The following is a 25,325-nucleotide window of genomic DNA, read 5'->3' as shown; positions in this document are numbered from 1 at the left end:
ACCTGTCCAGGAGTTTGAGCCTTTTTGGAAAGATAAGATACCAGGATGTCCTTCTGTTCAGCCACTGCATTACAGCGCTATAAGAGAAAAATCAATGATAAACTTAAATCTTTATGCAATATGACTTTAATGTATCCCATGCTTCCTCAATGCATTTATATACTGAGGAATCGCCACTTTGGGTGATGGGAGGACTGCACAGGAAGCATGTCATCTGCACTTACCATTATATGTAATTATATAGTCATTGAATAGCCAGTTGTATATGGCCAACAAATATATAAACGTAGGGGTGGGTGATATTGACAAATGTATTTATAAAATTTTATCCCAATGACTATTTTCTATTATCGACATATACTAATATTTTGCATATCTCCAAAACAATAATGTCCATGTTTTGAAGCATCGCCTTTTTCCAAATGAAACAGTGATACCTGTGATGTTAAAACTATAAAACAGTGCTGCAATGATTTTACTTGCTAAATTCAAGCTAAAATGTGTTTGTGGAATATTATGGACTACATTGTTTTACATTTAAGGTAAAGGCCCAGAGTGGTTAAAATCATTACGGTGCACTTCAGTCTGACATGTGGGGTAATTATTTAGCAACTGAAAAAGGAGTAATGGCTCCAGTAATGAGAAAAAACTTTAAGTGCACATCCGCTACACGGATCTTGCAATTTCCAGTGCTCCTCTCTTTCATTTACACCATCTATCTCCCATCTTCCTGTCTCGTAACCATCGAGAGTCTTCATATTCATATCCCCAGGCTCAATGCAAAGTCACTGAGCTGTAATCTATGAACTGTGTTAAATAAATTAAGTAGCACGAAGCCAATTTGAGCCCACCAGACTCATGGGTGAATGTGGCCAAGGGTTTTTGTACTTTCATTTCAAGATGAGAGGACATAAAGGCATGAATCCAAAGAGGCTGGATAAATAAGTTAGCAACTGCAGAACAGAAAGATTGTTAGCTTTTACTGCCGAGAAATACACCGGGGAGCTGTAATGTTCTGACACTACTGCAAAAAAGTTCTCAGCTTCACTTAAGTTTAATACACTGAAATATAGGTCAAAGCGAACCCAGTATAACTTATCAGTATAAATATGTTTGAAAGAAAGTCTATGAAACAGGTGTATCACGGTACAAGGTGTGTGTACTATTCAGACCAGGGCCAAACTAAAGGATCTAGTTCAGGAGTAAATGTAAATTACAATGAGTCTTAAATGTCTTAATAACAAAGAACTGATGGAAACTAATCATTTATTCTTCTAATAAGTGTCTCTCTTAAGCTTTAAAATATTATGACATTTTTCTGATTTATGTTATAATGTTGTTTCCTCATCAAAAACATGCCTGCAGTTTTGTTTCATTCACATGTTTAACACAAATCTACCGCTTCAAGACATCACAAGGTTGAACAGAGCATTTGGACAGACTAATAATAAAAAGGATTACTCAAACATGTGTGAATGAAACAAAACACAACTCCGGGTATGTTTTTCATAAGAGAACAACATTATAACATGGCTTAAAGCTCACAAGAGTCAATTTTGTGTAATATAGGAGTTTTAAGAAACCCACCCATATCTTATTGCCCTTAACCTATAGATTAGACATACTCACAGCCAGCATGAACTTAGCGTCCTCCACTTTGCCTGTATCCAGGAGCAGAAGAAAAATGTCTGCAGCTGGTCTGTAGCACGCAAAGTGATTGGCAAGTCGCTCGGCCGTGGCACACACTGCATTGAGTGAATTCAGGTTAAAAGGTTAAACATGGTTTTATAAAGTCGTGGTATAAAGTGGATATTTAAGGAGGAAATCGTGTCTCTTACATTTGTCAAAAGCTTTGTCATTGCCATTTTCTAAGACTTTTCTGAAGACGAAAGACATACTCTGTGAAGAATTTTCGTCACTGTTGTAAACTGACTCCATAATTTCCACAGCCGATTCCAGGTCACAGCTGAAAAAAAAACAAAAACATGTTGATAGATGTAGTTTTTAAGTTTCTAAGTTTAATTCATATACAGTCTATATCAGTTACTTCATGAAAGACAAGATATTTCAGAAAAGTCAGAAATGACCACTTTGAATGTTTAAACTGCAATAAATAGATTTTTGTTAATTCTCTATCAAGATAGATTATCAAGACTTGAGCTTTAAGCCATGTTATAATGCTGTTACCTACTAAAAAACATAACTGGAGTTGTTTCGTTTCATTCACACATGTTTGAGTAACTCCGCATTATTAGTCTGTCTACAGCTCCAAAACTCAAAATGCCTAAATATGCAGCATTTGTGTATTAAACATGTGTGAATGAAACAGAATGCAACTCCTGACATGTTGGTATGTACTATGGGCCCTTTAATATAGCAATTATGAGATAAGTAACCAGTTATAGTGCTGACTTTTTTTTTGTGCATCTAAAATTACCACATGAAAGCTCACAAAATCCCTACAAAAATCTGAAACACCACAATCAGGCCACCCGGTCTAGAAACACTTGTTTTGGTCTTCGCTCCTTTGCCGTCACCAGCTATAATAAATATTTAACATGTAGCGGCGCGTGCATCTGTGTATATGTATATGCGTGTGCGTTGGGTGGTGGGGCAACATATCTGCGCTGATTGTTGAGAATGGGACCGTCTGAATAATTTAACTAGCCCCCTCTAAATGCGGCGCTCGGTTTTGCAGTCCGGCGTGGTTCTTTCCGTCCGGGCTCTTAAACAGTCAGTCCGACTCAGGCACACAGGGGACGCACGTGTCAGAGCAGCTCAGGGCGCAGCTTCCAGAGGTCAAGGTTCAAGCTGACAGGCCCGCACTACAACGGCCAATCAGGCGTGAGGCTGTTGTGCTGTTCTTCACTTCCTATGTCCCTCTGAGTTTGTATGACGACAAAAGGGCTAATGCGGCGATAAAAGTTTGATGCGCAATGTGAATATTTGTTCTCTGGTGTGGGAGAAACGACAAAGAAGCGATGGAGGATGGGTGTGTTTTATTACATTAAGAGCTTTTATGAATAATCCTGCTCTGCCTTTGTTTTTCCATTTGAACATGACATGCTTTCAGTGGTTTTACTTAAAGGTCCTTCCTATATTACGCAAAATTTACTCTTGTGAGCTTTAAGCCATGTTAGAAAATTTTTCTCCATCAAAAACATACCTGGACTTGTGTTCTTTCATTCACACATGTTTGATTAATCCTGAATTGTTGCACTGTTCACAACTCCAAAGCTCGAAATGCTCTGTTCCACCTTGTGATGTCATGAAATTGTAGTTTTTAAGTTAAGTGCTACCTTTTACCTTTTGTTTAGTAGAGAATAGAAATTCCAGAGTTGAAATTATCCAAATGATTCTCACTTAAGATATATTGATTTTAAAAACATAGTGGAACACTTCCTGTATGACCACATGACATCACAAGGTGGAACAAAGTGTTTTCCATTTGAGAGAAAAACTCAGCCTAAATATGCAGGGTTTGTGTGTTAAACTTGTGTGTATGACACAAAATACAATGAGGAAACAACATTATAACAAAATCAGAAAACAGCAGAATGTGGCCCCTTTAAAGACGATGCAAGCCTTGTACTTTACATGTGATACTGAACACTTGGATGGAAATATTTATCAAAATACTTAAGACACATTTAATATTATGTACTTACTTCTTGATATGTGCCAGTACAGTATTGTTGATAAAGACCATGCTTGACAGGTTGAGGGGTGTATTGAGCCCCTTCATGATGGTTTCCACCTCTCGGATACTGTCAGTGTCGCCATGACTGCCCAAGGCCTGCACCAGTCTAGTGACAGCAAGTTTAGAGGGCACATGGTTGGCCTGGAGCATAGACTTAAGACTCAGAAGAGCATCTGGAAATGAGCGCAAAAAGTTCAGATCAGTCTGTTTTTGAATACACTACAAACTAGTCTGTTTCTACCTACCTTCCAATTGTCCTTTCTTGCTTTGAGTAATAATGAGCAGGTTTGTTGCAATGTCACTTAGTTTAAAAGAATGGATGTGAGATGTTGCACTAAAGAGACAAAAGAGAAAGACCAAGTTACTGCGTTATTAAAAAGGCAAACATCGAGTCTCTGTATACTAGTAGTATCCAAGTTTACTCTAACTACTATGTACTATTTAAGAGACATTTCAGAACTGGAAGATAGGTGAGAAGTCTTCAATTTAAATCTTGTCCAGATTATTATAAATGAAGCCTGTGTTACAATAGAACAAAATGGGGCGACTGAGGGATTACACTGATATATGTTTGTGTATGTAAAAATTTAACCAGTAAATAAGTAAAAAATGAAAATAAGTATACATTCCAGTGCTGTGACAGTGAACAGCTTTTTCAACATTGAAAAATACCCATACTATTAATAAACATGTTGTGTTGAGATAAAATAATTCTTATCACTAAACATGAATGTAGGGGGTTTTCCATGTGCAGCTTTCCTGAACACACACACACACACACACACACACACATACATTTGGCAGTCTCTCTCTGCTCCTTCCAGGCCGCTTTAGTCATTGAATCCAGCGTCCTCTTTCTCATCTGCATCACCACTCATCTACAATCTGGTAATCTCACCATAAGCGCCCCGCTGCTCAATTCTGTTCAGATTACCCCAAAAACAAACACACACCCTCCTGCTTGCTCCAAGAATTAAGTCCTATAGCGTCTTCATTAACCTCATATGTGATTACATCTAGCCCTCCTCCCCTCACTCAACACTGGTCTCATTTAGATCGTTTTATCTTCGTTCCTGTTCATTTCCATCTTTGGCCGCCTCTGCGCTCAGCTCATTCCACTTCTCATTTAGCCTGCAGATAAACTAAGCTTTTATCCAGGCAGGGAAGCCACGCACTAATTCAAACAGAGACAGCAGATGGGTTATCACTCATATTGCATTGCTCTTGTTAGAACATTGCACCAAAATTGATACAATTATTTCTCACACTGTGAGGAAATGAACTGTGTAAATAGACTGATTGTGTAAAAGATGGTTTTACACATCTCCCTATTTTTCCATAAATTATTAAAAAGGCATCTTTTTTTCTGGAACAATATCCTTTGCGTTTTTGTAGCACACCAGTCTGTTATAAAGTCAGGGACAAAAGAGATAAAGGAAATGACAAGAGATTACCTAAAAAGACAAACAGAAGATCACTGCTCTAAGCTCACATTTTAATACCAGTCTTTTCATCCACTGTCCCCAGGCCTTAGCCTCGATATCGTCCGCGCATCAGAAACACACGATACATTACTAATTGGAAGGAGACTGACGTTTTTGCACAAACTCACTCTCTTGTCTGAAAAACTAAATTAAACTGCACATGTGATTTTGTGCTTGTGTGTCTTGAGGCTTAGTGGGAGTCGTTGTTCAGGTCTAGCAGGGCTGTGTTAGCACACAATCAAGCGATAATCCTGCTGTTTTATGAAGAGTGTCTCACCCTGAGGTGACAAGGGGCTGCACATTGGACAGGAACAGTAATCCAAACTACACACTGCATTTGTCCTCTATTTCCACAGCCAGGATGACATCTACAGTAATCACCATTATTTAACAGAAGAAATCGATTGAAATCCAAATTCTAAATCGATGTAATGTAGTTGTGTATTGACTGAAAACTGAATTGGGGAATAAATCAGAGGGAAGATTGAAGCTGTAAGTTGCCGAGACATACATACATGTCTTTCACTACCATGGCATCCTCTATTGCTCCTTCGGCCAGCAGTGCGCGGATCAATTGATCATAGGAGGCAGGGCCAAGAGATACCCCCTTTTTGTTCATGTCTTTGACCATCCCGTAGGCCTCTAGAGAAAGGCACATAAAAGCACAGATTATAGATATAGAGATATTGGTTTTAACTGAGTCTAAACATTATATACACAGTAACTTTAAACCACAGTAACTGTGAAATGAAGTTAGGATGAACAGGAGTTTACCTTTGGTTTTGCCTTTTTTGCACAGAGAGAGCAGTTTCACATTATAGTCTGTGTCGTTATCAGTTGAATTAGAGACTGGGGCTGTCGTCTTTGTCTTCTGTGCAGTGGCAGAGTGTTCATACCAAGTCTTCAAAACAACAGTTGGCAAAATCAAAATGTGAAGTTTCTATCACAATATAACATTGTTCTGTTTACCACCACAAACATTTCTACAGACAAGTTGCTGGAATGAGTCTGTGTGTTTGTGTATGACAATGCTTATTGCCGGGTGTGCAGGCCCTGGCCTCCGAATGCCCGCTCACCCATACAATGCTGAGGGGAGGGGTTAAGTTGTATTGGCTGGGGGCAAATTAGGTCTGGCACCCCAGGGGCAGAAGGAAAGTGTATGTGCTATGTGTGTTTTTGAGAGCATGTGTGCTGAGAGAAGTAGTGTCAACTCAAGGAGTCCCAAGGGTCACAAAGTTCAGCACTCGAGGCTACAGCAATCACTTCTCGTCTCATCATGCTCCAGGCTACAGGATGCTCACGAGTGGAAAGATGAAGAAAATGAGAAGCAAAAAGCTATACAGAAAATGTCATCATTCATCCCATTATGTTCCTCCTCTAAATACAGAGAAACACCAGAGCATGCGATGTCCAGATGCAGCCATATGGTGGCATTTAGCTGCTGGCTAAATTGGTCTAGTATTACAGATTTACACAGATCAGGCATTAATATCTTTCATCAGCGAGTTGCTCTGATTGACTGCTCTTCAGATCCAGTTTTCTTCTTGTAATGAACAGAAGCTTAAATGCAGAGGCGGGTGGGCCATGTGGTGATCAGGGTTTCAAAGACTTTTCTGGTGTTACATCATTTGGAATAAATTAATTAAGCATTAGTACGTTTTTTAGAATCATATTGCTTGAATGACTTAAACATTTTGTTAGCCAAAAATAAATAAATAATTTGTCTGTATTGTTTTGACAGTTCTGTTTCTGTACAGTTCACTTGCACATTACTGCTGCATGACTGTAGGTCTGACCTCAGGCGTATTTAAACACTTCTCCTAAGCTCTTGGGAGCCTTCTCTGCTTTGCTTTATTATCCCCCACCCCAAAACCCTGTGGCAATTATTTCTCTGAATAATGGAACAAACTAATGAGTACTTAAAAGATGAGGCTTATTTAGAAGCCATAGTCTACCTGGGGCACCTCAAAGGGAACCTCCTGGCCATTATTCTTCAAGATATTTGCCAACAGATGCAAGGTCCTCTCTCTTGGAATCACATTCTCCTCCTGCATCTTTGTCCACATGGCTTCTGCTTTCTGCCAATCATTTGTGTCCTCTGAAAAAAGAGCAGCATATGAGAAAATGAGCATTGTAATGTGACCAAACCTGTGTTGTGCATCACAGATAAATGTTGGTCATGGCCCTCTCAGCCTGCAGCAGTGGCTAATTTCAGATAAAGCCCTCCATGCTGCGAGAGGCCAATCAAAGTACTAATCTGATCAACTGACCGACCCTCAACTATGGTGTAATTTGGGAGACACACAGTCCATTGTTGTGTGTATGTGTTACAGCATGTGTGTGTTCAGAGAAGAAGAGGGTAATGGATGGTCAATCAGCTTTAACACTCCAATCACAACTGGTATCTGCTCTGCTCTCAACCGCAGCAATCACACCATGCCTTCTGCCCACTTCTCACTAGCCCCATGTTAACCTTGCAGGTCCATCCGACATGGATCAAGATGGCATCCTTCCAGTCATAAATGCTACACAAGAAACAGACAATAAAAACATAAATACATTTTTAAAAAAAAACTTACTGCAGAGTCGGAGGACATAATGGTACATTTCATCTCTGTCGCACTCAAACAGCTTTGATGTAATGTCTACCATCTGTTCCAAGGCCTCCATCTATGCACCCATAAACCAATGTTATGATTTGTTCCCATTGTTTTCATTATTAACATGAATATTACTTTTAAGGGTTACCTGGTTTGAAGAAATGCATTTCTCTGCATACCACTGTAGGCGTCCAGGTCTCGCCCTCAGCCCTGGAGTCTTCATGAAAACAGAACGCAGACGGACACATGAGATTAATAAATAACTACAAGAGCCAAGCTGCTTGAGCTGTGCAGACACGAGCTGTCATATATACAGGGATGACATGGCATCAATATGAATGACACAAGTCAAAAGGTCACATTAAAGATTCACACACAAATTCATTGCTGGGACAGCATAATGATACATTACATTAGCCATTCTCAAGACAAAGGATTTTTTGTTTAATTTTTTGAAAGAACCTTAACCTTTGTTATATTTGTGGACAGGATAGAATCGACAGAAAACACCAGTACAGAAAGTATGTCCTGCAGCAAATAGAAAGTCGTACTGCACAAGTACAAAAATTTTATTTGAGTAAAATATTTGATTCAATTGCTTTATCCATAAAAGAAGTTTGAATAAAACAACTACAAAAATCTATCTATCTATTAAATGTAATAACAGCGTTTCTATACATGGCTCTTTTGTACCGTCAGTGACAACAACTTGTGTTTGGAAGAATTTTAGGACACAGACGCTTGTTCACCGAGTGTGGGCTTACCCGTCCAATAAGGGCTGACATAGATTGATATGTGGGCTTTTGTATCTGAGATTTAGTTTGATACGCAGACTGACTAGATGATTATTATCATGGACAACAGTGATCAGAATTTCATCTGTCTCATGGGGCTTTGATACAATCTGAATAAGACCAGGATTGAGAAATCTCCCATCCCTTCCTTTCTAGTAATCTGTCTGAGGGAAAAAAAAAAAAGAGTGATCTGCTGGGAGGTTAATCTGAGCGAGGATCAGCGGTGGTCAATCCGCGCTGGCCTCTTTGAGGAAGCTCATCGTGCCTTGAGGAGGGAAAGTTCAGTAAAGACCTGCCTCATCTTTTTCTTTGACTAACCCTTGGCTGCCGTCATTATACATCTCCAATCCTCACTTCCTTCAATCCTCCACCTTCTCTTCAAATCTCAGCTGCTGCTCTCCTCTCCATCCATCCATCCCTCTATCTGTCCCTGGCAGAGGAATTATGTTATTACCTAACCAGCCAAAAGGGACAAATTAAAATGTGTTGCAGCCCTCACTCTCTCTCGCTCTGTCTAATCTTCTTATGGGGACTGAGGCCTAGATTCTATTTACTTGCTAAAGTCTTGCTGGCTCCTGTGGGGACTGTTTTGAAAATACACACCATGTTCCATCTTTGCGATTCAGTGCAAATCTCCCTAATCTGGAAAAAAACAAATCCGGCAGATACAAGATGTGCCATGAATCAGAAACTATAACAAAGCAGTCCATGTTAGAATTTCCATCCATACAATACTACATAACAATTTACTTTTAATTTAATAAAAAAGTAGAGGCTGCATATTGTTCCACTTAACGCTCTTCATCTCAATTCCTGATTCCACTAATCACTGAGCCACTTTAGTGCACACACACTTTCAGACAGATACAGCAAAACCCTCTCTGCAACAGTAAAAAACACATAATGACTCGCCACTCTATAGCAATACTACCTAACCTTGACCATCACAACACAGACTATAATAGGCCCGGCCACCTGACAATCCTCTACCTAACCATGACCATTCAGTGCAAAATTGGCCACCTTTCTCTATCATTACATTTAATTAGCTGTGATTAATCAGCTGCCAATTATACCAAACACAGCCTAAAGCGAGACTCCACTCTGGACTACCACTTGACACCTTTGGAGGAAAAGTATGCGTGACAGCGTGAATATTAGAGTGATAGAGAGGACTATCAAAACTGCTAGAACACTATATTCTGAATCATGTACTACAGGAAGTGCAGGACTTAACTTTAATACAGCTTTTAATTTGAGACTCTTCAAAATGTCTTAATTGTGCAAGTATAAATATAATGGACAATCAGAAAAGACTACAAACCAATAGACAAGAAAAAACATCCAGAACTGGTGTTTTTTGGTTTCAATTTAGACAAGATATTGGAGGTATGTGGCCAAACCAACCTAAAATCATTACTAGTTTACCAACTGTAATATCCCTAGCTAAGTAAAAAAAAACTCATGAAGTAACAAAAAAATCTATTTACTCCACTTGTGTGCCAAAATGATAAACTGAAACAATAAAAAACCCTCACGTTTGTATTGTAGAGCAGATGGTGTTGCATGCTTTCGGTAGCTACTCTGACTATATATAAAACCATACTTTCAAATTGACAGAAATATCCAATATACATGGCTAATGGGTAATTCTTTTGACATTTCAAGTTTACAATCAATTTATAGTGTAGATCTGTCAAGGTAAGTGGTTCCATGTATAGTCAATGTCACAATTTAAGACGATTAAGAGGAGTAGAATCCATGAGTGGGGGAATACAATAACATGCTGTTGAGATCTCAGAGGGTTTGACAAATCCTTCTTTTCCAGTGTATATCAGGACATGATCAGCAGAAAGGGACAGTGAGGGAGATGTTTTGATCTCCGTTTTGTTCTTATCCTAATCTGACACAAAGGCCTTGTTTTGACTGCTCCAATGTCAGGCTCAATCTCACAAAACCTGTGGTCATTTCATTTTATGGTGGATAGAACAACAACTTTGCTCTTTTCCCTTCAAACATAATCTGCACTTAAGGACTTGATTTAACCCAGAGACAAATATCGAGATCAGATGATGTAAAATAACAGTACTGGTTGCCTAGTAGTTTGGGATAACACATTAAGTTTTCGTTTAATATTCAAAATTATTTGAAGACTGAAACAATCAACAACTAAAGTAGAATAACTAGTGGGCATACCTCAATGATTTTACGAGCCTCACGGTAGCGCCCAGTCTGCAAAAAGGCAAAGAAAAGATCGTACAACATGGTCATCTCTCCACGCTCCTGGCTCACAAAGTCCATGGCTAAAGCAGAGAGAAAAAGAAATCAGCAGGGTTAACATAGTTTTTGGCACGAAACACCAAAAACAAAAAGTTGTACAAAGTCTTCTCTGAAACAGGCTCCCAAGCATAAGCATAAGCTCCTTTGGTCAACATTTGAAAGCTGATTTCACAGTTGTTGAAATTATCTCCATTCTGCAGCTTTGAAACAGGTGTGATAAAAAAAATTGAATATTAATTTAATAAATAAAGTTAAAAAACACAACTTTTGCCGTTTATGTAAACTTTCCACATTGTGCCCAAAAGCACATCCAATTTAAAATACACCTTTAATCATGATTTCAATGTTTACTGATTGAAACTGCTTTGCTCTTTAAGCATTTGCAAAAATCTACATACCAAATTAAAGGGTAAATCAATAATCTTTAAAAGGGTTGCAGATGACACAGAGGAGACCAGGTAAAGAGGTGTTCACTCAGAGATTAAATCAACCCTTTGACTCTTAATATGTACCTGCCCAGAACACCCCTAACCCTTTTACTCAATAGCTTTTAAGTGAAATGAAATGAAAAAAGTAGTAACAGTAGAAGTACTAAACTCTATTCTTACACTTTCTAAAGTTTAAGTTCATCCATTTTTGAAAGAGGTCAATTAATCTTAAACCCCAAAGCAGATTTAAATTACCTGCTATATGTGTTTAGGCCTCACTGAGCATGCAGTTACCTTTCTGTAGCTGTTCTGTGTCTCCCTTCTCCACCAGGCCCACGATGATGTCATGGATTCGAGGGAGATGTTTGTAGCGTTGCTGACACTCTATGGCTGCGTCCAAAGCACCGGAGAGGTCATTACTATTAGACACACAGAGAAAAGAAGTCAGACGCCCGCTCCATCCAATCAGCCGCGTACAGGAGCGTGTCAAGAGGAGAGCATCGTGGGGGCGTTAACCTTACGACCTTGCATTCAAGTACCGTGACCGGTCGCAACAATACAGGCCTTTGAACTGATGACAGCACAAGTGCAGCTGATGAAGCCTTTTGCCCCCAATACATCATAGTCTCCCACAAGCACACAGTTCCACACACCTGTCTATGCCAATCTGGACAGGCTTTTACAGGGGAACGTGAGCACGGACAAAGGAGCAGACATGATCTTTAGCCTTTCAGAAACCTTTAAACATGTTTTTTTTTCTATTTCCTGACCTTCTTATTGTCATCTCTCTCAATGTAAATTTCTCTATGAACTTACAGTTTGTCTTGTATAACTGTGTTTTTGATGGCATGCTGTCAGCTCATACTCCACTGCCACGACCTTGGCCCTCAACTGAGTAATTTAGCAGAATATGAATAGTACATTTGCAAAAACACATAAGTGCCATTTGAAAAAGTCATAAGAGGCTTGTAGTTTACTCTTAATATAGTAATAAAATAATAAAGACAAATGTATTTTATTGCTATCAAAGTATTATTCCACTTTCTTGATAAAACCCACTATACATTATTGCCATTGATAATGTCTCTAAAATCTAATTATTTAAAAGAGATATCTGTTGTTGCTATTGAACTCTTCGTATGGCTAGGCCTGTCACAATAACAATGTGGCCATACTGGCTTGTCAAAACTTGATCTCATCAGATCTCAGAAGCTCAACACGGCCGGGCCTGATTAGTACTTTGGAGGGAGACCGCTGGGAAAATCAGGTGCCTCAGGAGGGTGCCAGTCGCAAAAAACTGTTCTTGTGTCCTTAGGCATGGCACTTGACACACATTCCCTAGTATGAAAATGGTTTGTGCGTACGTGATGGTGGTGGCTGGAGGGGCTGATGGCGCAGATTGGCAGCCTTGACAGGCACTTCCGTCAGTCTGCCCAGGGCAGCTGTGGCTACAGTAATAGTTTACGACCACTGAGTGTAGAGCGAATGAACAATGACCTGTAAAGCATCTTTGAGTGTCCAGAAATGTGCTATATAAAACTGATGCATTATTATTATTACTAACAAATATTGAAGTTCGATATATTGCTGAAGCAAATGTAGACAATAAATGATAAGATTGCAACCAATTTATGCCACTGACACAAAAACCCAAGAGACTATTCCAAATCTACAATATTGTAAAAATTATGAGCTGCAATTAATAAACAGCAGAATGAAACCTTTCACACCTTAAACCTAATCATATAGCCAAAAAAATAACCACTAATTTCCCAGTGGTGTAAAAAAAAAAGATACAATGATAAATATTAACCACAAAAAATTATTATTTCAGCTTTCATATATTGAACAATAAGTCAATATAGTAATTATCGTGACAGGTTTACAAATGGAAACAGCATTAGCAAACTCTCTTACCACCTTTTGAGCAGTCTCATGTCATCTCCCCCCTACCCCCAACACCAAAACTGTCCATTCAACTCATGTGGACCAACCAAACGTGTGCACTGGCAGTGATATGGAGGTAACCGAAATATACGCACTCAAAGACATGGAAGGAATAAGGCCAGAAGTGGAGCAAAAAGGGGGGAGTGAGCGAGAGACCACTCAATCCCTTCTATTGTGACAGCGTTGCCATCAATCTGTTGATTGGGTACTTAACATGTCAATCACACAGAGGTCAAAGCAGATAGGGCAGCAGGAGGGAAGGTAGTGGGCAGAGACAGAGAGTGAGACAGAGGCAGACGTGGAGCCCATGGGTATAATTTCTGAAGCGTTTTCTCCTTTTATCAATTAGACACTCGCACATAGGGAAAACATGCCCAAAAAGACCAACAGCTTGTAAAAAAACTAAAACGAATAGACTAGAGTGACCTTGACTTTGGCTGAAGTGGGAAGCTGAGAAAGAGGAGTGTAACGGAGGAGAAAAGATTAGGGTCGTGAGGTAAAGCGGCATACTAATTGAAATGAAGAGGGACAATATTATTCAGAAGCACCAGTCGAGAGCATGTTCAACTGCACAACAGTCTGATTGAATACCATCCAAGAGGAAGTATGAAGAGATTACACATGAGAGAAAAAGTGTGAATAATTATTAGACTATGGATTTGCTGGCCAAAATAAAAATCACAAGCTGTTTGTAATTTCCTGTTGTAGAGGCTGTCCGTGACTGAACTTAAAATAATCAAGCTTCATGGTAATTGGGACATATTTCTTGAATAAATGTTCCTGAGCCTGTCCACCTTTACATGATCATCCACACCTACTTATAATCCCTGCTTTCTAATGAGACATCTTCAAAAACCATCCTGTCACTCTTGGCTAAAAAAATGTCCTGGCGTTGCAATTATACCCTCCCCTCTCGCCATCTTTCTTACTTGGAGATCCACCCCAAAAAAGCTAAGCATGTTGAAAGATGGATAATTTCCCCTAGGTACAATTTAACTGTCACTTTGCATTGCCATTTACTGCACGACGCACAGCCCTGTTAATGTCCCTAACTTTGCATGTCAGCCACTTTCCAGCCAATTAAGCCCTGAAAAAATGAGTGCTTTCCTGAAGAAACCTGAAGGATTAGACAAGGAAGCTCATTTAGCCACGTCTCGCTCCCCCTCTGTCCCCGTCTTTGTTCTGAGCACATCGCCAAGCCTGTTATCAAGCCACTGTCCTCCGTAAAGGGGGAGGACCAAATCAGTGTTTTGAAACGCAAATGAGACTGATCATGACACCACTAGCCCGCTTTTATATATGCTGGAAAATAGCAAGTGCTAATATTCTTGCCAATAAGAATACAGGTGAACAAGCACAAGATGAACAAGCCAAATCCATTTTAGAGTGAGGAACCATCTTGCCACCATCCACCTGTGGACTTAATTTATCCACAACACTTTCAATGATAAGTGTCTCACTTGAATTTTTAATTTGCCCCTTAGTGAACATACACTTTAAAACAAGAGGAGTGAGTGGGAGAGCCACTCATCTCTTGTCAGTTCGGCACTATTTTATTTGCAATCATTCCTTTGTCTTATCATCTTCTGCCAGCTCTTCATTTCAGTGGTCTCATTAGCATTTTGTGTCACTAATCACCACAAGTATGAGGCAAGACGAGCTAGCCAGCTAGCACACACAATGCTGATCGGCCGCTATGAGCGCTAACGGGGCGGTGCGTATGATGGGCTGTCAAGGGCTAATCTGTGGTAGAAGTGTTCATTAAGTCATTAGCGCTGACGCAGCGATGAGCCGGGAGCAGGCGGAGTGATGCCTGCTTTGTCCTCTTTTATTGCTCTTCTGTCCCTCCTCCCCACTGTCTGTCTGTCTGTCCGCTGAGTGACGGAATGAAGGCCCAATGCAACAAGAATGAGCAAGAAGGCATCTCAAGTCAGTGGCACAACAGTTAAGAATTAACAGACCACAGGTATGCACTAGCAAACCCTCACACAAATAGGTGAATGTATTTTAAAAAAAAAAACAAACAAAAAAAACAAGTCTCCTCTAAAAAATAGAAACAATGTGTTGACTGGTGAGTACTTTCAGTTTTCCATTTCCATGCATGTGACAAACTTTAGCATGGAATGTTGGTCATGTATTTTTTTTTTACTTAGATTGTGTACAAATTAATCCAAGACATTTCTTATAACCATTTAACTAGTATCTTAAAAAACAGTGCAAAACTTGACTGTAAAGGAAAGCAGGTGATACAATCACAGAATGGGGTTTGCCATTTTGCTAAATGCTGATAACCACAGTATCACTTGGAGGGTGTACAACTGGCGCTGGATGTGTGATCATGGCTGTGAAAAGCCACATGCGTGCGTGTGTATGTGTGTTTTGGCTGCTGTTGATGACCCAGGAGTAAATTAGCCGGCTAATCTCACAGAAGCAGTGATTACTGAGTGAACCTAGAAACTCTCTAATTTGTGCCTGAGTTTTAACAAAACAAACAGCCACTGGGGAAACCCAGCACATGTTGATATATAAACAAAGCTTTGCATGTTCCAGTGTGCAGGTGAAGGAAGTGTACATAAGAGCCCCTAACACTGCACTGTGCTGCTGTGCTGAATCCTGCAATTAGTGGTCTGTACATAATGAACATGCTAATGAGCAGATCCAAGTAAAGCTGCACAACAGATACAGTTGAAAGGTGAACAGCAATGTTGACCTCACAGGAGGTGTTTGCTAACAGCGTATGTATATGATGTGCATTATGATAGAAGGCACTTCTCAGAGACGCAGGGGGCGTGTCAGCAGAGCAGGGGCTCATGGGATAGATGGCAGCTGGTGAACTGTCAAACAAACAAAGCCGGGCTGGTGAAGAGTGGGACCGTACACTGACACACAACATGAGCAACATCCACATGCTCTGTATCCAAATCACTGACCCAGAATACAGCAGCAGCCATGATCAGAGTGAGGCACGAGCAGCCTATTTAGACACACATACATGCACACTCCTGCCAACTACACTTGGCATACAAAGAGACAAATCAGTAAACAAAGTCAGCTTGCTGGCTTCTAACTGTCAAGCCTCTGCCATGGAAATAAACTCAACACAACATAGAAGTATTAAATATTATATTTGTTTTTCCCTGCTGACATGTGTCACCATTTACCTGTCCAGATAGGCTGTTACGAGGGGAGAGCAGAGGTTGGCTGTTGGCTTGGCCAGTCCCAGGCTAAAGATGGTGTCCTGAAGACGTCTGATAGTGTCTGGCCCTCCTTTGGCCGCCAGAGAGCTAAGTGTGTGGAAGAGCATGGTGAGGTGAGTGTCCCCCAGCACCACATCCTTCTCCTTCATCTCCTTTAGGATGTCCACTGCCTCTGTAATGCACAAATAGTCAACTTTTACTTTTAATGTTCACTAATCTCACAGAAAGAGAAAAAAGAACAAGACAGGAAATTTGGAGAGGCAGGCAGCCTTTGGCTGTAAGAAGAGTAGGGTGTGTGATACAGCCTCTTTAGCTAATTCCATGTGGGGAAAACAAACCCATATTAAAACAGCATTTTGCACGCAGCAGGGATGCAAATGCAACCCTGTATAATGCCAACTCTGTGCTAATTGCTACTTGCGGTTTTCTAAACGAGACTACAATTATTGAACACCTACAATGGAAGCCAGCTTTTTGCCGTGGCCATGTGCAAAGTACTTGGGGGGCTAAATTATAGGTATGTGGCAACAAGGGGCTGCTGTGGCCTCTGTGAGACCCTGTAAGCGGGCTGAGGGTGGATCGCTTTGGTCAAGTCCAGTCGTTAATGGAGGGCTTTTTACAAGGCCACGCGCCCATCTGGCCAACACATACACGCTGTGTGTATGTGCGTACATGAGATGTATTGGGGGTAAGGTAATTAAGACACATTTACTGTCTATTTAGACAGCTGCTAATGGGCTGACAGCGATACAGCCGCTCTCTAGCACAGATACTAATCCATACAGCAGAATGAAACAGAGACAGAATACATCTGAATACATTTATAACGATCATTTTAAAAGAACACAACTGCTGCACAGATAAAATGAACATTTAAAAATGCAATAGAAATGGCATAAGTCCTGTTTAACTTTTTTTGTCCATCAACTAGGCATTTAGATGTTTAGATTTAGGTGGGTGGGGTATCAATGAGATTGACATGAAGAAATTACCAATTTACTTTCAGCAGCTTTAACTCTTCTTACACACAAACCAGTGTTCGATGTAAAGCAATCTAATGGCGGTATCATCATTTAACAGGCACTCTAATGACCCGACCTGTTGATTAGTGAGAAGTGTTTATCAAAGCAGATGGACCTCACTCACTGTGTGTGTGCATCCCTGTTGGCCTCTCTCTATTCATAGCTCTCTCCATCACCCTCTGACAGACCCGCTAATCACTGTGACCAGTTGCTCGGACATAATCTGCCCAAATGGAGCCTCACTAGCAAACATGGGCCCGTCCAGTATTCAACCCCCACATCTCCTTTCATCTGTCCGTTTAGCCAGTATGCATATCCATCAGCTCAACGGAGCATCACGCCAGCAACTCGAGCCAGGCCTCACACACTCACACACGCACACACCCAGAAACAGAGGCAGACAGGCCAGGTAAACAAACATCACACAGCCCAGTGGTTCATCTAATGCTCCACGACTTCACTTGCTACTCTCTCCCTCAACACACTCATGGTGAAGGAAGAGGGCCTGCAATGGGCTGGAGCAGCTGGTGTTTAGTGGAGTAGGTGTACAAGGACAGGTCAGCAAGATGCACTAACTGTGAGAGGAGAAAGCTAAAGAGTTAACAGAGTGTTCATCGGTGTGAACCTCACACTTATGTGGCAGAACTGAGAGCAATTTTAGTTTGGCCTACATTTGTTTTAGCCCAAAATGATTTTATCCCATGCTGGAGAATCTTGTAAAAAAGCAGATTATGGATGCTGAGATGAGCAGTAGCTCTTTTTTAAACCCTATTTCAAAACTGTTGTTGCTTACCCTGGATTGGATTACGTTTCTTTATAATATTAAGAATATGGTGTGGACTGATTCCAAGGAGGTCGGGACCAAGTGTAGGTCACTGAAAACATCAGTTTTACAGTTTTTTATCTGAGGAAATTCACATTTTGAACCACTAGTGGCCATTTGATGTGTGGATTAAGATACACGTTTACAGACCGAGTTTGTTGTAGAGAACCAAAATAAAGGTGACTTTGGGACAAAGTTTGAAGTAAACAAAGTAAAAAGTAATGTGGGAGTGTTGGCTCTGAACAAGGGCATAAACAACAAAGCCATTAGCAGGGTGAGAAATAAATCGAGATGCCAGGAGACATGATCTTCAGCTGGGCTTGGTGTGCACTGGGAGCCCACAGGACCAGCGTCTGGGCGGGACAGGCTAACATCAAGGTTAGCCATGTGTGCTAATGGGTGACAAGCGTCCCCTCCGTATGCACACTCTGGCTAATGGCAAATGCGTTAGCGGCTCGCATACACCCCAAGCGTCATCCCGACCAAATGCCTTTTGCTTGAATTCACATGCAAATGTGTGTGTCCATCTGTGTGTCTGTGAAATGTTCAAGCACTTTGGTTGGACATGATATGCCATTAGCATCAAGGCAGATTTCAATAATTCCGCCAAAATACACAGAGTCCTGTAATTTTGGGTCTCTCTCATTTCTCCCTGACGTGGATGTGGGTGAGGGGGGGGGGTCGAGTGAGAGAATGACAGAGAGGGTCAGAGAGAGAGATGTGGAGGAAGATGGGAAGAGAGCACAAAGGGGAGGAGAGGACAGACAAGGGAAACATTTTGCCTGTCATTGTGTGCAAAAAGCAGAGCAGCCAAACTGATGGTAATTGGGTCTTCGATAGGCTGAAGGAAACCCACCGTAGCATTCAGAAAACGGCCGGCTAATGTGGTTTTGTGGAAAGTGTAGAGGGGGGTTTGACAGATTTGGGGACACACACACAACACTGGAGTATTTTAGCTGAAGTACTTTTAGACTTAATGTCAAAGTAGTAGTAATTGTGGCACACATCACTTTTAGATTCTCTAAACCATGTTTATAGACTAATTCAAACTTAAGAGTTTACAGTTTAACTTGCATGCTAGAAACTTACCTTCCACTTTGCCATTCTTTGTGAGGGTTTTCACCAGCACGATGTACTTATTTGCATCAAGGGCCACAGATGAGTCCATACGGCTCCTACATAAAGAGACAATAATGGATCCAATATACAATCCAATATTGGGTTATAAAAGCAACCCATCCAGGGCATTTTATAGTAGCCTGCTTCAGAAACAGGTAGATAACAAATGGTAAACATGAGGAACGTGATGGAGTTTCCACTATTTTAAAGTGGCAGCCCCTTTCATTAATGTCTTCCTTAATACCACTCAAGTTAAAACTTTAATGTGGTGCTGGTGGTCATGGTTCTGCCTGTGTGAGTAGTTTATTTCCATGTCTATCTGAAAACGCACATTTCCCTCTTCAGGTTGAGCGCTTCCTCTACGTTGTCATGACGGCAGCACAGGTTAATGAGAACAGCATACGCTGCAAGGGTCATCTCTTCCTCGTTTTGCTGCTTTAGTTCAAGAGCACGCTGGAGGTTCTGGCCACACAAAGAACAAGGACTCAGTTTAAAAAAAAAACAACTGAATATTATTTTATTACTGAATTGTATTTAGTGAAAGGGCCATACCTCCTCAGCTGAGAGAACCTGCAAGATATGTTTGAGTATCTGGCCCACAGGTTTATTCTCAGATTTCAGTTCTTCCAGTTTCTTCTCCAAAGTCAACACCCTACTGGCTCCTTCCTATTAGGACATTAGTATTATACATGAGATGGAATGTACACCAGCAAAGAAAAGATTTGGTTATTAAAACTTAACTTACACTGGTACGGGGAGCATCTTGAGCTAAACCATTGGACATTTTAGGATCCACCAAAGCAAGCACATCCTAAACACAAAACAATAAGCAAATCAAAAATCCCCAATCTTAACAGCCCAGTGATTACCAACATATTGGTTAGGACGTATACACAGTGAAGATCCATATTTTTTATATAAATGGCTTGTTTATAACACACACATTTAATTATTTAGCAATTAATCCAATTAACAGACCCACCTTAAAAAGATGTACAATGTAACTTTTTGGTGGGGGGTGAGTCACTGTCTTGTCTCTATGGATGACATTACTCTTCCTTGAATGTTCCATAGTATGACATTACACAGCTATACCTTACATTTATTAAATTATACAGGTGGTTTTAAAACTCAAAAATACCAGAAAAACAAACAGAATGCCTGTTTTTCAGTGAGCAATGCTGCCTCTCCAAAGATCTGATCTCTAACTTAGTCTGGTTTGGTCTCCATGAAGATCAAAAGGCTTAATATTATACTGTGAAACATTCCTGACAAAGCAATAACATCTCCATGGAGAAAGGCATTTGACAGATTCTTCACCAGAAAAGTTACATAATGCACCTTTAACAATTAAGAAAAACAATGAAATGTATTTACTTTGATGAGTTCAGGAACATGGTGAGCTTCTAGAAGGTTCCTGATGCCTCTGTAGATATTGGCTGAGACTGTTATATTCTGGGAGGGGAAAAAAAAAGTATAATATTCTTTAGAAACTTTCTGAAGTATTTTTTTTATTTCTACTCATAGAGAAGTTGTTGAGCTTTGTGCAAATTTCACAAAAGAAAACTGACCTATCCTTTAACAATTTTAAACTATAGGCATTCAAGAATGTCATGATATCATGAAAATGCCAACCGTCTTTTCACCTATATAATAAACTAATATATATTAAAGTTCACATGTTACAGTTACTGCTGCAACATTTAGTGAATTTCAACTAGCTGCAGAGAAGGCTTAACTCCAAAGTGTAGAACAGGGTTTAATCTTCCACAACATGTCTAACTGTCCAAATCAGACTTTTACCCTCATAAATAGCACACAGGGGGGCAGTGGTCCTGTGGTGAATAATCTCTGTCAACACTGTAAATAATCCCAGCTCACAGTTGGTAAGATGTTGTGATGTGAGACATGTATAACTGGTCTAGTGCTTGTACCTGTTGTCGAAGCTGACTGAAGTATTTCCTCAGTTTGTCTTCTTGAGCCTGTAACTCCTTCTCTGGCATGTTTTCAATCAGGTTGTACAAAAAGAAGGCTCCCGCTTCTGGATGAGGGGAGACACAGAAAAAGGGAATTTTCTCTAGGGAATACATTTCATTTGGCACCGTGTCAGTCACTTGGCGAATTTGTGCGTTTATACAATTTTTCCCTGTGACCTCTGCAGATGTGCTGACGGAGGCTGCTATCAGACCGTTTGGGAGTGTGAGTGAATGTGCGATATCTGGCAGTGACAGCCTCCCCCTACTTCAGCACACAGAGCCACGCATGGAGCGGTTAACTGGATGTGACATGGATAACAGTCTCCATCTCCTCCACCAGCGCACACACAAACACTGGGGCTCTACCAGTGGGACCAACTCACCCACAGCCCACACACACCCACACACACACACAGAGAGTGGCCAAAATTACTGAAGGTCGTTTTGCTCAGTTGGTAGATCCTAAACTAATCCCTTGCATGAAATTCCAAAGTACTGTAGTTTTTTTTGTAGTTTTTAATAAGTCTTATAATGTCTGGAGTTATTTACGTATCTGATTTCACTGTGTTTTTGTGCAGCACCTTACATGTTCCTAAATCTTTCAACATCATTAAAAAGGTAATATTATTACATGTTAGTATAATAAAATATATAAGCCAATGAATATAAAAATATGAAATAAAAAAAAAAAAAAAATGCTTTTTTGAGAAAAACAAAAACAACAAACTAACAAACAAGAACAAAAAAAATCTAAATTAAACTAACAGAAACAGAAGAAACTTTGCGTCATAGTTTAGGGAATCTTAAGTGACCAGTATTAATAGCTAATCTTATGTTTTAGGTGTTCCAATAATTTTCGCCACTACCGTCATACTGTCATAGACCAATGTTGACAAAGACTCATTCATACAATATAACCACTCAGCACTTTGTCAGCAGCCTGGCTCCGTTTCCGAAGACAACACTTAGATACAAACACATCAGCTTCATAATGCAAAGCAGTCGAGTCAGCGGTGTACTGCCACTGACACTGTCGAGATTCAAAAACACCACTTCCCTTTGCAGAGGAAGTGTGCGTTTTTCTGTCATCTGAATTATAGCGACAAGGTGACTGTGGATGCACTTGTCATGCTCGGAGTTAGATCTGTGATAGATGATACATAAAGAGACACCCACTCTCTTACTCTTCTTTCTGCTAACACCAAACTTGCTTACAAGGACACTGTCAGCTTAGAAGTTGTCAGTGACACAGAATGGAAGTGTTTACCAGCAGGTTTGGTGTTTTCCCCATACAGGCTCTCCTTTTGGAACAACAACTCTGTAATCTGCAACAATGAACAACAGACACTTAAAAACACATTTAATCCAAATGCACAGATTAGACAAAGTTATCGGGACAAAAGAAATGCATAGGTCTTTAGAGATTACATATTTCCAGATTGTCTTTAAAACCTCATGAGGATTTACATAAATGCAAAATACTTTGTAACGTTTGGTATAGCTTTTTTGTGCAACAGTAATATTAACAGAATACTATTATATTTTAAAACACTATAAAAATGATTATTCTCATTACATTTACAATTATTATTATTTGCTTAAAATAGCAGAACTCTATGGTTATAAGCCTGCTCCTAAACATTTACAATTTCTTACCTTGGCCATGCTCTCCACATCAGATGACCTGCAGGGGGCAGTAAAGGACAAGACATCAGAACACTGTTCTACTAAAACATGATGAATGTGCAGTATCTCAAGTTGACAGATTTTAACAAGTTGGCCTTCATTTATTGATATTTATATGTATGTATATGTAAAATCTTGGTGGTGAGAGACATGTAATGCAATGAACACAAATCTTTCTTATCTCTTGAAAGACGTTTAGGATGTGTGAGCTCATGTAATGTTCACAGTTATGTCATGTAACTGTCATGTTTCTGTGAAGGGACTGTGCACCACAATACATTAGGACAAGACAGTTTACACAGTTACTTTCCAACCCGACAGTACGAGTGAAGACAGCAGGACAAAAGCCTGGGAAACCACAAGGACACACACAAACACATGCATGCACACACACACACAGACACACACACGCACACAGACGCTAAATGATGACTGTGTGACATTTGTGGTGTTGTCAGCTCGCTGGTAGACGAAAGGAGGGAGTCGGGGAAAGGGAGAGGGTATGAAAAGAGAGTAGAAGAGGTCTTTAATGATTAAATTATCTCCTGACCTTGTCTTTGACAGGGCAAATCCCCCATCGCAATGACACAGAGAGCACACACACACACACTTTCCCAGTGACAAGCCCAATTATGACCCTGTCAGGAAACCTAACAGTCAGATGAGCACGTTGTGTGTGTGAGGCAGAGCTCCATGAGAAAGAAAAGGGCAGAACACCAAGTTCAGCAAAAGCAGCAAAACCTTGACTACAATAAGAGGGTATGCAAGTGAAGATAAAAGACTATTTTCACAATCCAAGTCAATAGCTCAGGAGATGTAAGAGATCTGCTACTTTTGCAAAAAAAAAAAAAATAATAATAATAATAATAATAATAAAAATAAATAAATCCATCTCATTAATATCTTAATTATTAAGTGATTGTAATATAATTTTTGTGATAAAAATTACACAAAATTAGAAACAATGCTCCATATATCAAATACTTTGTTAGCAGTTTTTGACCAAACTTTAGTTCAGCAACTTAAATATGAAAAAAAAAACAACTTCAGTCCCACTGGAGAAGTCAGCACTTTTCACTCACCTCCAGCTTCGCTTTGGGCCCTGACTGTTTTTGAGTGGGTGTGTAGTATTGTAAATATTCATAAACAGCTCTTGACAAAAGCCCAGTGGTAACAGGCTGATTTGGTTCAGGTTGAATGTATTTATGAGGGAGGGAGTAAAAAAAGACAAATATATGTGGGGCTTTGTGTACGGGGGGGGGTCAATGTTGGTGGGCATCTGTTAATTTACATATCTCCCACGGTGCTTTGGGGCTGCATCCAAGAGACGAGTGCCTCCATATGCATGAGGCGTCCATGTATGTGAGTGTGAGGTTTTCCCTGCAGCTGGCCATGCGCACACTCTGTAGATGGTGTGATAGGCTGCACATGTCCCATTCAAAGCATATGCTGCTGCTGTGACCTCTATAGTGCTACAGGCTTCCCTAAACGGTTCAGTTGACACAAGGCAAAATTTGGCCTGATCAAGAATATTCAGACGAAAAAGTGTGTGAGGAAAAAAGAAAATACTCACTTTCTGAAACCAATGATGAGGCTGCCCCGGAAGGCTATCAGTTCAGGTGTGGGCAAAGAGGCATCAGACACTAAAAAGTTATAAATTACAGTTATAAATGCTCAGAGACAAGTGAAATAGGAAGCTACAAAAAACATGACGTCAATTAAAATGTAGTTTAATTTTTAAATAGTGATATTATTTCCTTTAATCAATGTAAGGATTTGATAGTCTAACATGTGTACATTAATCTTAAATATGTGTAAAAGCCTACAAATCCAATTAAATATTTATCCAGGAAAGTTATGTTTAAAATATAAAGAACAGAGTTTAAAAAGAGGGCATATATGGCCAAGTCCAAAATGATAAGAAAACAGAAAACAGGAGGTGCTATTCATTATTAAACACCTCTATCTAGTCCCTGTGTCAGTGGAGGCGCCTCTCCTGCCCCGCTCTTTACATATTCACACAGACTAATCTCTTAAAAGGCCTGATGAGCACACAGGACTAAGTGGGCAAACGCAGTGTGTTAATGCAGGACCAATTAGCCCGCAGGCGAAGCACCGGTTTGGTATGATGACAGGCGCTTGTGATGGAGATGTGAAATGTGTGTGGAAAAGACTTGCATAAAGTGTACAGCCCGGCCAGGTCTCGAACAGCCAGTGAGCGAATCTCTGAAGACAAGAACCCTTCTGACTCCAGTGAGACACCAGCATC

General features: G+C 40.2%; 1 protein-coding gene across 1 annotated transcript in view; it reads right to left on the bottom strand.

Annotated features, from left to right (window-relative positions):
* The window catches only part of lrpprc (leucine-rich pentatricopeptide repeat containing), a 36,014-nt gene that overhangs the window by 2,143 nt on the left and 8,546 nt on the right, over window positions 1-25,325 (bottom strand). The window contains exons 13-35 of the mRNA XM_055162575.1: window positions 25,235-25,325; window positions 24,630-24,699; window positions 23,027-23,054; window positions 22,638-22,695; window positions 21,329-21,435; window positions 20,772-20,849; window positions 20,140-20,205; window positions 19,947-20,060; window positions 19,726-19,856; window positions 19,365-19,450; window positions 16,395-16,602; window positions 11,581-11,705; window positions 10,775-10,881; window positions 7,933-8,001; window positions 7,764-7,854; window positions 7,140-7,282; window positions 5,959-6,085; window positions 5,700-5,826; window positions 3,946-4,034; window positions 3,669-3,873; window positions 1,839-1,966; window positions 1,630-1,745; window positions 3-77 (exon numbers count right to left, since the gene is read on the bottom strand). Coding sequence (XP_055018550.1) covers window positions 3-77; window positions 1,630-1,745; window positions 1,839-1,966; window positions 3,669-3,873; window positions 3,946-4,034; window positions 5,700-5,826; window positions 5,959-6,085; window positions 7,140-7,282; window positions 7,764-7,854; window positions 7,933-8,001; window positions 10,775-10,881; window positions 11,581-11,705; window positions 16,395-16,602; window positions 19,365-19,450; window positions 19,726-19,856; window positions 19,947-20,060; window positions 20,140-20,205; window positions 20,772-20,849; window positions 21,329-21,435; window positions 22,638-22,695; window positions 23,027-23,054; window positions 24,630-24,699; window positions 25,235-25,325 — 2,439 coding nt within the window. The remainder of the gene's footprint in view (window positions 1-2; window positions 78-1,629; window positions 1,746-1,838; window positions 1,967-3,668; window positions 3,874-3,945; window positions 4,035-5,699; window positions 5,827-5,958; window positions 6,086-7,139; window positions 7,283-7,763; window positions 7,855-7,932; window positions 8,002-10,774; window positions 10,882-11,580; window positions 11,706-16,394; window positions 16,603-19,364; window positions 19,451-19,725; window positions 19,857-19,946; window positions 20,061-20,139; window positions 20,206-20,771; window positions 20,850-21,328; window positions 21,436-22,637; window positions 22,696-23,026; window positions 23,055-24,629; window positions 24,700-25,234) is intronic.

This window comes from Boleophthalmus pectinirostris, unplaced genomic scaffold (assembly GCF_026225935.1).
Source record: "Boleophthalmus pectinirostris isolate CB_2022bp ecotype Guang Dong unplaced genomic scaffold, ASM2622593v1 HiC_scaffold_5, whole genome shotgun sequence".
Taxonomy (NCBI): domain Eukaryota; kingdom Metazoa; phylum Chordata; class Actinopteri; order Gobiiformes; family Gobiidae; genus Boleophthalmus; species Boleophthalmus pectinirostris.
The sequence above is the reverse complement of the archived record's forward strand: the minus strand, read 5'-3'. Positions and strand labels throughout refer to the sequence as shown.